General features: G+C 44.9%; 1 protein-coding gene across 5 annotated transcripts in view; it reads left to right on the top strand.

Annotated features, from left to right (window-relative positions):
* Positions 1-13,997, top strand: part of PARG (poly(ADP-ribose) glycohydrolase) — a 140,309-nt gene that overhangs the window by 90,034 nt on the left and 36,278 nt on the right. For all 5 annotated transcript variants that reach the window (XM_078865611.1, XM_078865610.1, XM_078865613.1 and 2 more), the window contains 2 exons: positions 5,847-5,907; positions 8,491-8,566. In XM_078865611.1, coding sequence (XP_078721737.1) covers positions 5,847-5,907; positions 8,491-8,566 — 137 coding nt within the window. The remainder of the gene's footprint in view (positions 1-5,846; positions 5,908-8,490; positions 8,567-13,997) is intronic.

The raw sequence follows: 13,997 nt of genomic DNA on the forward strand, positions 1-13,997 counted from the left end.
TAATACAAACTATTTTTTTATTTACCAGGTAAGGCCCCACTGAGCTATTATACAGCTCTTTTTTCAGAAGCAACCTTGGCCACTAATGATAGCTCAACGAAGTGGCTTATCATCACGTGGAAATGTATAACAGCCAAATACTCTAAACGCATGTTGATTCTAAATGTGGAGGCAAAAACCGGACGACCCAAAGAAAAATCTTCATGACCATGGGGAGAACTTGCAAACTCCAAATATACAGGCATCAGGGTCGGGATCGAACCCACGACCTCCCGCATACCACGACCTCCCGCATAACAGGCGAGGGAGAAAACATCTCGCCACCATGGCACCTCTCTGCAGGCCAAATCACTGCTGACTTTCCACAAAGCATTTACAATTGCAGGGAACCCCATGGGGATGGTGGGTTGAGTTAATCACCTACCAGTTCAAGACTAAAGGGGGTGACACACATTGGCCCAGCTATTGACCCAGCTTTTGGCATGCTTTAGTTCTTCCCCAAAGACATCAGTTGGCAGCTCCGGTGGGAATCGAACACTCGACTGTGTAGCGTGGCTCAATGGCTAAGCCACTGACTGGTACACATCACAGTCACTTTTTTCAAATGTTCTTGCTGTGTTTTTCACACCTGATGATGATTGCTTGTGTGGCAGTCGAAACGTCGTGAGAAATGTATTGTTTTATATTTTTTTTATTGTTTCCCTTCTACGTGACTTTACCGAAAGAACCAAGAATATACATTGTGCATATGTTTTTATAATTGCATTACATTCATTTAGAGAATGTACCTTATATATCATACACACACACGTAATGCCTCTCGGATCTTTTGGGAACAACGTATCATCCCTGCAATGGTGATGCAATGAGTACCACTTCGTAGGTCGCAGTGGTTGTGCTATGGAAAGACAGGACAGAGGGATGTGAATTTGCGCAGTCTTCTTCAGATTACTCGCGCAGATCAATTAACTTCGAGAGCTCATTGGAACAAGGAGACACTTTGACTCAATATGCACATGTGTTCAAACACATGAAGTCACTCGCTGCAGTACACTAGTGCATCGTGGGTGCATATATGCACCAACACACAATTCCTTATTGATTGAACAATTAATAATTAATTTCTCAGCAGAAACCTAACGCATCTTATGAATCTGTTTGAATCAAAGATTCACCCCAATGAGTTAGTGAGGTAATGAGTGTGCCTGTAGCACAGGAGGAGACTTGTATGATGCTTATAATATGAGCATTTAATAGAAGCCTGGAGGTGGTGGTGGCGAGGCATGTGGCCTGTAATCCAGCACTGTGCGTTACAAGTTTAAATTATGATGATATTACTCAGATGCAGCTTTGACTACTTGAGCAAGCTCGACAATAGAGGCCATTAAGATTTACATTGCTGATGTCTTTAACGTGTGCACTTTATTGCAAATTTCAATGTATAGTATGTGCACACAGTGTTTTATATCTATATATAGATATAGATTGCTTCGATGTAAATCCGTAAGCATATGTGTGCACTGACTCACCGCTCACTGCTTGGCACTTCATTCTATTCATATGAATAACATGCAGGCATGTGTGTGTGTGTACGAATATGCATGTGTGTGTGTATGTGTGCGTTTGGGGAGCAGTAGTGTAGCAGTTAGCGCGCTGCGCTAGAAACCCGTCTACCCTAGTTCAATTCCCGCTCATGGCCAACACCAGTGATAATTATCTAAACTGGTCCTGGGCCTCCCCTAGGTCGACTCGGCCTCAAGCTTAGTATCTGGCACGATGTGTAAACACCGCCGCTGGGAAGACAAAGGTGTCACGGTGTGGTGCTGGCCACCCACTCGCTCGTGTGCCATGCCGGCCTCCATAGGTGCTCGCTAACAGCACTTGCTCCTACAGTCTGTTAAAGCTATACGGGTGATCTCTGTTTGTGCATGCGTGTGTGTGCGCGTGTGCGTGCCATCGGTAATTGTGTATTGATCCCAAGTCATTTTCTCTTGCCCAGTGGACAGATTGACATTGCTAGCATAAACTGTCCCCCACCTGTGTGGATATTGTGGAAATGCCGGAGCAATTGGATAATGCAATATGTCATGCTGTGTGTGTGTGTGTACATCTGCCTTCATTGATAGGATTAAACGTATATGCTCGCTTGCCGAGAATCCCCAGCGATGATTAGGTTGGCTTTTAGTGTGTGTGTGTGCGCGTGGGTAGTGGTGGCACGGTGATTCACGCTGCACTACGATCAAGGTGACATGGGTGCAGTTCCCATCCATTGACATCGTCAGAGGAATGCACTTGGGTAAATTAGTTATTGCTCTGCCCTAAGTCGACTCAACCTTAAATGAGTAGTACCTGGCATGGTGCGTAAACATCAACATTGGGAGACAAAAGCAGACTGGCGTGGTGCTATACCCACACCACCCCTGTGTGCGGAATGTGATCCTGAATTGGTGCTTGCTTACGGCATGTGGCCTGTGTAGCGTTAACAGGGGATCGATACCTTGTCGTCGTCAAACTCATTGTGCTACGATTATTGGTTTCGTAAGTTTAGTTTGACCGGGATGGACATCATCACCAGTGACATTTGGTATCTCGTTTTGGCCTGAGACTCGCTGAGATCACCTCAACCTCCAGTGCATGTAAAGTGGCATCCACCTGGATTGGTTAAGAAGTTGGTGGGTTTGAACATGCCACTTTTTCCATTGAGAACCGAACACTCTTATCCACGGTGCCAACCGGCCAGGTTCCCCATCGTTCCTCGGGCTTCGTGAAGCTCGCCTGCGTCAAGTGCTTGTGCGTGGGTGTTGTGGGAGTGCACCGGGACCCACACTCTTGATGAATGACGTGGGCAGCAACTATTGGATTCCCGTTTGATCCGCTCGGGGCCTTCCCTAACGATCCACGCATTAACAAACCCACTTCTCATTAGCACCTGCTTCAAAATTTGAATTTCTCCTGGGATGAGCTAATGCCGTAACTTTAGCTAAATTGTCATCGGCCACCGTCTTATAATTATTTTTCATTACGTATCTTTTTTTCAATTATTTTTGGTCGCTCACTGTTTAGTGTCCAAGCCCATCCAGTTAGTGAGCCTGATGCGGGGCGGCGGGTGGTATTTACGCTGTGCGGACAGCTGGATTTAGCCTCGTGGTCACTGCTGCCAGCACTGAACGAGTTTGCAGAGTCGAGGCTTCGTGTCCCATGACAGCCGCTTACGGCTATGTCTTTGTGACCGTGGGGAAGAGGTGGTGTATAACTTTCCCCAGCAATCAACTTAAGCTATGTGGGGGATCTTTGTCTTCATGGATGTTTCTATATGTTAGTGTATGCTCGTGGTATCTGAACCTCTCCTCTATCTCCCCTACACCAAGTCACTATTAAAGGCGTGCATTGTATTGTCAGCAAATGTCTCCACTTGGGCATCACAGGCCTTGTATGTGTAAGAATTTAAGTTGTTCCATTCATGCAAATTCTATGAGAATGATTCATTTGTACTAAATGGAGCGAACACAAATGTCCGTTGAGATGGAAAACATGAACAATACGATCGAGATTGGAAAAACGAGATAGGAAATGAGTTGACTAATCTATATTTGAAGGTTTGAGTTGACGACAAACTCAAACGGCGACAGTACGTCAACTCGCCGAGGGGTGGCATGGAAGTTAAGTAGTTCGTAGTTTTATTGTTTGTTATATTTTTATTTATTCACATATTTAACTCGGAACATGCCACCCCTACTCACATCACTTTTGTGCCCCTGTGGTCTACAAAACTTAACGGGTGTAATCTCTTTGTGTGGATGTGTGTGCTTCACTGGGCTGTAATTGTTTTGACCCGGGGTTCAGTTGCTGGCCATACTCAACCCGAGCAGCAATCGGGCTCTGAATCTGCACCTCGACTCGTTTAACTTATTGTTACGTACGACCAGAGATGGCTGCACATTCTTCAGTTCATACTATACCCCACAATTTCCAATTTGGCCTTGAGGTGCTCGCTAACAACATATACCCCATCGATCTATAACGCAATTTGTAATCTCTGTGAGTGCATGAACAATGTATATTTGTCCGTGTAAACATGTCCATTTTAATAACTGTGCAGAATCAGGCACATCGTAAATGTACCAAATTATGTTTTTATATCGTAGCATTGCTAAAGTGTTTCCATTTCCATTAGCGCTGATGGTTAAGTTAAATTATCGCTGCCTTTTTATTATTTACTCATAAAATGTTGATTGAGCACCAATTCACCCGCTGTCATGAACTCCCTTGCATCACTGCGGAATTGCATCCGAGTTGTTTTGGCCTTGCCACCACCTGCTCTTGAGTCTGAATCAGTATTTTCCATTTCACTTCCCTTAATGCGTCCTTTGTATAACCAAACTAGGGCCTATTGAGATGCAATAGCTCTTGCGGACACGTCAGTTCATTGTCCTTTAGCCAAATACGATTCCATTGATATTGACGATATTTTTCAAGCAAACTTGTATATAGTGACCTTCATATGACCCAAAGGTTTGCTGTCATTTTAAAGACGTGGGACGGGAGGGGGTGATACATTCATCATCCTTGATTTAGCCAAGAAAGAGAGCTCTAAGATTAATTGTGACCAGTTAAATTCAGTGTACTTTTTTTTAACCGAGTGGGAGATCATTGACGTTTGTTAAATTGCATCCTTCACACTGGGGTTCAGTTCGAGTCTACCTTCTCATTCAGCAAACAATATTTAATTGAAATGCATCGCCTCTTGACGAAGGCAACCACCGTAAACTTAGTGGCCTTCGCCTAACAAGCTGAGAGATCCCATTGAGATGAATTGTCTAATTCTCAGGGTCAAAATAATCAAGTCGACTCACAGAGTCCCTCCCCCCACCCCTGTTCAAATGAGTAATGGATGCAGCACTAATCTCTATTGGTGGACCTGAGTTAATGGTGGAGATTCCTCATGAACAGTGTTTCCATATTACGACAAATGTTTTCTTCCTTACAAAGAAGTACTTGGTCTGTCACCCATAGAGGAATGGTGGGCTTAGTTTAGCCCCCAACCACCCCCCCACCACGCCGAGATTTAATGTCGCGGACCTTTCTCACGTGCGTTGAGCACACGAACCAAAGTGTAAGCTGGGCCACGTGGACTTCATTTTGATCAGGATTGATGAAATGTTATCTCTCACCCAGACGTCCTATCAGACTCGGGTTAGGATCCCCTGCGTCTTTAGCCGGGCGACGGTGGCGCACGCCTGTAATTCAGTGCTATGGAGGTCAGGGTTGGCGGATCGCACATGTTGGGAAAGTCCCCATGGTCGTCGAGGCGCCCAAACCCTTTACTAGTTCACAAGGCGGTACAACAAGAATGTGAATGTCGCTTGTTCTGCCTGTATGGGGTAACGTTGCCCCCTCATGAGCGTGGGTTTTCTCCGCGTGCTCCAGTTTCCTCCCACGTGTAAGCTTTCATTAATTGGCTGAAAACATCTTCGTATATGAGGGACCACAGCTCGGCAATTGTTGGTGCCGGTTCACCGCCTGGCTGCATTCCCGCTCGCCTGTGGTTCCTCGCGCCTCCGAGTCGTTCTCTGTCTTCGAGAACGAGCGAATGCTGTGCAGCGCGTGACAACTTCTAATTATACTCTTAGGTTTTTTCAGTAAACCCACGTAGGTACCTAGGTTTTTTTCGGCAAATTCACGTAGGTACCTACGTGACTTTACGGGAAAAAAACTTCAAAAACCTAAGAGTATGAATCCTTGCAGTCACGAAAGCTTCAAATCTAGAACTTCGAATTATTTATTATTATTACTATGAGTGAAGAATTGCTGCTGACAAGCCAGTCTTTGTTTTCTGTCCTCCGCAGTGCCGACAGGATTGCTGACGTTTCACAGAAAAAAACTTGAAACGAAAGTTGAGTGGGAAAGGTAAGTCTTTTGTTTTATCAGAGTAAACATTGTATTTCCACAGCATGAATTTCAGCTTCATGATTGCATTTCAATGAGTTGTTTTAATTTACACATATCCCACTGGGGGAATCGGGAAAAATTAGGTAAACAAAAAGGGCATCTGCATCTGTAACACCAATCTCAATATTTTCTTCCTGGTTTACTTTAGCCTACATAACTGGTTTTATTTTCCTACAACTTTCAATGACGTGTAAGCAAGAGGTCATTGCTATCCAAGTAAGAGAGAGATGAACAATCATTGGGGTATATATTAATGTACCATTGTGTCCACTGAACCTGTATCGACATTGCAAGCCAAAGTGACTCCCCACTCAAACAGACAATGGTGGCAGCACTAGTCTCCCTGAGCCAATGGTGTATGTTCCATGTTTCCATGGAAAGTGGCCAGTCTCTCCATAGGCTGTTCAGTGCCATGAGGACATTTGGATGTTATCGTCAGTTGTTTGCCTCTTAAGCCATCAGGGACATGTCACTGGACATAAAACATCTTTCTTTCCAGAACCCATTCACTCAGTATATTTGTACAGAAGGGAGGTTTCTGGCCCACTTTCACTCATAATCCCCATGCGATGATGACGACATGATGAGTATTTTTCTGGTGGTCCAGTTTCTCTCATTCGTACAAAAATTCCCAAAAATGAATGTCTTTGTACATTGGTCATCGGACATGCTTTAGTTCGATACTATTAAACTCTGTCCAGTGCCGCTCACCTAGAAACTCGGCCGTTCGTTATGAATGTCACTCTCAGTGCAAGGTGGGGGGGGTGCGTTTTGAGTTTCTGACACCAGGGCTCAGACATTTTCCGAGCTCGCAAAACATTTTAATTTTGCATATGACCTGAGCAGTACCTTCTGAAAAAAATAACTAAATAAAGAATGCCACATTCCTCTCACCAGAGGAATGTAGCATTTCCACATCTAGATGAGGGCCACTCTAATATATTAACACTACTGGATGTTAATTTGAGCAGGAAGCATACGTGCGAAGGTTTATGGGACGATGGTTCAAGAGTTTTAACCTAATATCCTATCCAGGGTATAGCTGATTGTTTAATAAGCAGAGCTTCCAGTCTTGAGATTCTGAATCCAAATTCTGACCAGGAATAGACTGAGACCCATTATCTTTATCATCTTATAAGAAGGCAGTGTTGTTTGTACGAACAGGATATACTGGTACCTGCCATACGCATGTGGCATTTTAAACAATGCACCCGGACTCACAAATTAACTTAATTACTCCAATATGGCGTTTTAAGCACAGTATCACAGCATGTCAGCACTGCTGTATGGACACAGCTCAATTACCATGTGGTAAAGGGCTGCCATGTTAAAATGCTGTCTAGACTGCCAGCTTGCTGTATTACTGACTTGATCTACTGTATTGACATGTGTGCCTGACCTGCTGTGTCAACTTGCTGTGTTCACTTGCCCTATTGACGAGCCGTCCTGACTTCACCGTATTGCCCTGCTGCCGTATTGCTGTGCTGCCTCGATGTGTTGTATCTCGCTGTAAATTGCTACAATTTAGCATCACCGATATTTACGCTACACTTGCTATAACTTCTTGCGTGACGATCTGAATCAAGCGCTCTTGTGTACACTTGCTGTACCGGTGAGCTGTCTGGACTTGCTTCGACTCGTCCTGTTGATGTGCTTTGTTGATTGTGTCTGGATTGGAGAACATATGCAAATTAATGACGTCATGCAAACTCTTTTAAACAAAAACGAGTGGGCTTGGGCAAGACGCAACGTAGCTGCAAGGGATGAACAGGCAAGAATGTGAACGGGATGGCAGCCAAGAAATGACACGTCTGTAAATAAGTGTACCGAGGAGATGGAGTGATGAAATCAGTTAATGCGTAGGTATTGGATGGATTGTTGCATCACAAGATCGTGAGGGGGGCAGCTTGGTGAAGCCAAGTGGTAGATTGGTCATGGCTGACGATGATGACGATGATGACAATGATGACGACGACTTAACTCGTTGGGTGGAACGGTGGCACAGTGGTTTGTACACTGCACTCAACCTGGGGGCCCGAGTTTGAGTGCCGCACATAGCGCACAGCACACAGTTGATATGAGCTATTATCTTCACTGCATGCAAATTGTGTGTACGTATTTTATTTAGGATATTGCTCAGAATCGATAAGATTGAACAAATGACACGGTACATACAACATGGGCAGAATAAACATGACATCACAGTACAGACAAAACACATAAATAAAACAATCGGGACAGGCAGTACAGAGAGAGTGTTGCTCAGTGAATTCAGACAAAACGGACAGTACAGATGAGGCCAAACAAACGAAACGTGACAAATGACAGACAGCGCAAATGGAAGGGAGAGAGATCATACAAACGAGACAGCAGGCAGTACAAAGGCGACAACACTGCAGACAGGACAAGACCATGCATACATACAAACAAGGCCAAGCAATATTGATTGTTGAATTGAGTCGTGACCCCAAATTGTAACAATTCACTGAGCTGAGGAGTTGCAAATGATTAAACGTCTGCTCAATGTCACTTACCCTTCAGATCCAGAAAACTGCTCACCAACCTGAAGGTGCAGAATGCAGGCACCATTGAGACTGAAGGCAAGGGGATGTTGCAGGTGAGTCTTGTGTGCCTGGAACACTCGCTCACACATCTGCACGCTTCTCTGTGTGTGCGAGCGAGCGGTGTGCAATTAAGTGGTAAGCGGTGGCGCAGTCGTTAGTGCCACCCTGCTACGAACCCGGCGACACACGTGTTCGATGCCTGCTCACGACCAGCATTAGTGACGAATATTTGAACTGGTCCTGGGCCTCCCCTAGGTCGACTGAGATTTTAAATGAGTACCTGGTGCCGTGTGTAAGCATCAACACTGGGGAGACGAAGGCCGCCAGGCGCGGTGTTGGCCATCCACTCCCTCGGATGCCATGGCGACCTTACTAGATGCTCACAAACAGCATATGACCCAACAGTCTATAAGGGGTATCTTTGTGTGTATGTATCCACACTTGTTATATAAATATAACTGGGACTGGGTTATAACGTTCACGTCCTCAGCACAGTTTGTTATCACAGTGACAGGTGGCACACACACACAGTCCACCATAACCATCCAGTTAAAAAGTCAACTTTTTATATAAATATCCTATAATGCATTGTGTAATATTTATATATGCTGCCAGTGATATGAATCACTACTGCTGCAGCGAAATGCTACCAGCTTCATAAATATTGCAACCAAAAGAGGAAACTCTATTTTTCTGCCGAGCCACTTCACCCACATTCGCATCCATGTGTCACTGCCTGCATGAGGGTGGCACTCATCCCCATTAAGAGCCGTTGAGCCAGTGGTGGAAATTCCACATTCCTATACTGAGGGCAATTCTCTCCATAGGACGAATTTCGTAGTCTTCCCTCCAAAGTGGTAGCCCCCCTTTTTTTACCCCAGGAGGATCGTGAGCCGAGTTGACCCTTAGCCATCAATTGAATATGCGATTTTCCAATTAAGAGTCAAGCTCTTGACTGACCGGGTCAGCTGCAGTGTACAGTTATAGTCAAATTGTCTCTCTGCTCAAACAAGCAATGGGGTGGTGCTCATCTCTACTGGAGGCCCCGAGCCTGGAGATTTAGCACTTTCATGGTGGCATCCAGACACTCCGTATGATGACCACACTGAACATATATAACCATCGTCATCTATTGTCTATCCACTGCTGGATTTAACTAAACAACTATGTAAACCGTTTTTATTTTTAACTAGCTTATATACCCGGCGCTGCCCGGGCCATAAAAATATTTCACAACTACTCTTAAAAATCTAACAGTAGTGCGTACTGACTGTAGTGGTACCTGCTATGATTACAGCAGTGCATTCTGTGGTGGTGCCTGCTATGATTACAGCAGTGCATACTGTGGTGGTACCTGCTATGATTACAGCAGTGCATACCGACTGTGGTGGTACCTGCTATGATTACAGCAGTGCATACCGACTGGTGGTACCTGCTATAACTACAGCAGTGCATACCGACTGTGGTGGTACCTGCTATCACTACAGTAGTACATGCTGACTCTATAGCAGTATTTATCAACTCTATACCACAAAGTACTCACCTGATAGTGGCGTGGTGAGGCCTAGTCCCGTGCAGAGCCTCCGGCCTCACCTAGATTGTCCAGCCGGCCAAGGTGGCACCTTGGCAGGCTGGGGCTGGGCTGCTACCCCTGACCCCCCCCCCCCCCCCTCAGCCGCGATCTCCCCAGCCGCTCTCCAATAATATCTACAGCCTATAGTGGTAGCATCTACCGACTGTATAGTAGTAACTGCACGCATCGGGGTGGGGGGGACATCACACAGTGAAGCATTTACCTCAGCGTTTAGTGTATTTTTATAGCATTTTTTACGCGAAAGAAGATGTCCCCCTCACTCCCACCGAAGGCGTGCGACTTGGCATGGGCCGTCCCCCCCACCAAAGGTGTGAGTTAGTATGGTAGTGCACGCGCCATAAATAAATACATAAATGGGCAACGCACACAAATCGCACTAAATCGCTAATTAAACTAATTTAAAGTGGACGGATGTGAAAATGAATAGTGCTTGCTCACGGCGGAGCTTAAGGCGTGGTACCTGGCTATTTTTATTTAACGTAAACCCCACCGTTGGAGGGCGAAATCATTCGCAACCACGCGAACACACACAAAGCCACACACAACCCCACAAACAGACAATTTTAGACGTTTATATATATAGATAATTTTTATTTTACCAGGCAAGGCCCACTGAGCTATAGCGCTGCTCTTTTCAGAAGCGACCTGGCCACAATCGATAGCTCAACGACGTGGCGTATCGTTTGTAAGTTTGTAGCAGCAATTTAAAGCAGCAATTTATAGCAGCCTCCCCCACTTCATGAACATCCCTCGTCCATCTCGCTCCTCTCCTGCACTTGAACTGATTTCATCGCTCCGCCTCCACAGCGGTCGTCCCCGTGGACACTTTTCTCTCCCTTTGCTGCCATTCCGTCACCAGTCTCGCCCATCGATCATCTTCTTCCCATCTCGTGATTTGTCTGGCTCAAGCCCATTTACTTTTATTAATTGTCAGTAATTGTGTTTGATTTGTGCTTGTTCCGTGCCCGATTATGTTCAAAATATATAAATTCATAAACAGTACATGATATACTAAACATATATATGGTAGATACAGAATATTCGGAACATGGAGTGGATACAGAAGATATAATTTGCTGCCTAGTTGCGGTCCTACAATGCTTACGTCCCGAGGCATTCATTTAATGCTTCTGTGTGTGCAGTGGCCCGCGCGTGCGTGCGCGCGTGCTTGCGTGCGTGCGTTGGGGTGGTGGTACTTGCGCAGGCAGCCTTGCCCAGCGGCAACATTATTTCCATCTAGACTATGTCGCTATGATTTCATTATGCTGCTCCAAACCCATTATTTACGTTGGTCCAACAGCAGCGGCACATCCGAGATGGCAATGCTCGTTGGGTCGGGGAATTTATTTTCTCCCTGCCACTGTTACACTCCTCCGGTAGCTTGCATTAGTTTGGCTCTTTGAGCTTTTGGCGAAGAGTTATATTATTAAAAGTATGGCTTATTGTGGCGTTTTGAGTATCAACATTTCCATTGAATGCAAGTTCTAGCTTTAAGTTATGGAGCAGAGCAGAAAGCTTTAGCTTTCCTACCAAGGAAAAAAGCTTTGGTTGTGGTAAATAATGATTAATATGATGATGCTGCACTTTTATTCGTGTAATTTGGCACACTGGTGTTCCCAGAATGCGTTTGCTTGTAGGATAATCATCCTACACAGTGATGTTTGTTGACTGGACGACCACATCCTTTCTGATGACACTCTCACAAGTTAAGACAAGTCCGTGTTTTGCGAAAACGATGGTCTAGAAAACCCATTGGTCAACGGATTTAAACATTGCGCAGCAATTTAACTGATGTTTCCCATGTTTTCCTATGCATTTAGTACCAATAATCTGACGAGTAGAAATGTGGTTGTATTCAGTGTGTTACAAACAGGAGAATTTTTTTGTTATCTTCAAGCCTCTTTACCCGTAGGAACAAGTGCTGTCCAAGAGCACCTGCTAAGTCCAGCATGGGGCAACTGGCTGCAAGCCGAGTTGTGTTTGTCCAGGGTAATGTTTCTGGAGTGCACAACGCACTCATTCAAAGCTGAGTCAAGGTAGGGAAGGCTCAGGGGTAGACTTGGATCGTATTTACCAATGATGTGATGGGCCAGGTATGCAATCTATGTTTATGGAATTGTGGAACAGTACACAAACCACTCCATCAATTATCTTAACAAACGAAGACAAAGATTACCAATAGAGTTTCAACAGACTGTTGGGGCAAGTGCTGTTAGCCAGTACCTATGAAGGCGGGCACGGCAGACGAAGGGATGGGTAGCCAGTACCACGCCCGGCCGCCTTTGTCTCCACAGTGGCTATGTTTACACATCGCACCAGGTACTCATTTGAGGTTGAGTCTACCTATTTTAGACCCAGGACTGAATCAGGTAGTCATTACTGGTGTTGGCCATGAACAGGAATTGAACTTGGATCTCCGGGTTTATGGCACAGGGTGCTCGCCGCTACACTACGGTTCCCGACTCTTAGCAAACATTCACGCAACCAAATATGTACACACGTGTTCATAATACATATCCACTTATACGGCATACACCTGCCAAAATACATATGCTTGCTTGCATATATTGCATTTGAACTAAACAAAAGACGATGATTCCCCCTGTAGCTGATATAGACTGTCGCTGGACGTGACGTTGTAGCCAATACCAATACTGATGTTTACACACTGCACTAGGTAATAATGTATGGCTGAGTCAACCTAAATGGAGGCCCATGACTGGTTCTGGTATTTCTTGCCACATTGCGCGAACCACTGCACCATCGCTCCCATATAAAAGACACACGGACGCATGCACACGCGTACCCAAGCTCAAATTGCTGATTTATCATCCAGCCATTATGCTCTATCCATTCTCCTGACTCCAGTTCAATCTTGGCAAACACGTTTTTTTTCAGAAATCAAATTGAAAAAAGTTGTCACATACGAAAATTGCACATAATCGTATGTTACACATTCTGCAGCTGTCCATTGCTACCGTAAGTTTATTCATGACCTGCAAATGTGTTTTAGTTCTTTAGCTCTGCGACCGTAGCCTACTGGTCAGCATGTCCATGTGTGCAGTCAACGGTTCGATTCCAAGTACAGCCACCCAATAATTTCTGAGAGGAATTCCACAGCGTACCAACTGTTTGAATGGAAAGGATGATCAAGCGTCTGTGGCATAATATGCAAGAGTTGGTCTTTTGTATTATTGTGTTATAATCGTAGAGCCAAGCATCTATATATTTTATGTTCAGCTGTCAGTCACTCTGTCGCAGGATTTACTTGAGTTATTTTGGTGATAAAAGGTCCACTGAGGCCTCATTCTGACGACAATAATTCAGTGACCTATTGTTGACTTATAATAAAGTGGCTCCTGCCATTGAAATTTGGAATTTCTATCAAAGGCTGTGGGCTGCCAATAGAGATGAGTGGCTATGCACACTCTTTTGAGCAGAAAAATACTTTGACCTTTTTTGCAGTAATTCTTACATAACCAGACACTCTTGGCTCTCTCTTTCCAAAGGGATTGTGATTCTTAGTGATGATAATATCCTGTGGGGAGCAGCATTGCGCTACGAACCCAGTGACACGAGTTCTAATCCCACTTACGAACGTTAACAGTGACTAATATCTGAACCGGTCCTGAGCCTTCACTAGGTCGGGACAGCTAGTACCCAGTGCGATGTGAATTTTGGCCGGGAATGTTTACCATCATCACCTTCGTGTACCGTTCCATCCTTCATAGCTGCTCATTAATAGCACTTGCTGCAATAGTCTTTTAAATGCTATATGGGGATATTTGTATATCTATATCAATAGATAATGTGTGTGTGTTTGAATATCAACCCATGACACCTGGGTCTGTCCCGTGACCCTCTGCCAGTGAGCCTTATATGGTCTCAAA

The sequence above is a fragment of the Lampetra fluviatilis genome, chromosome 20 (genome assembly GCF_964198595.1).
Source record: "Lampetra fluviatilis chromosome 20, kcLamFluv1.1, whole genome shotgun sequence".
NCBI classification, from domain to species: Eukaryota; Metazoa; Chordata; class Hyperoartia; order Petromyzontiformes; family Petromyzontidae; genus Lampetra; species Lampetra fluviatilis.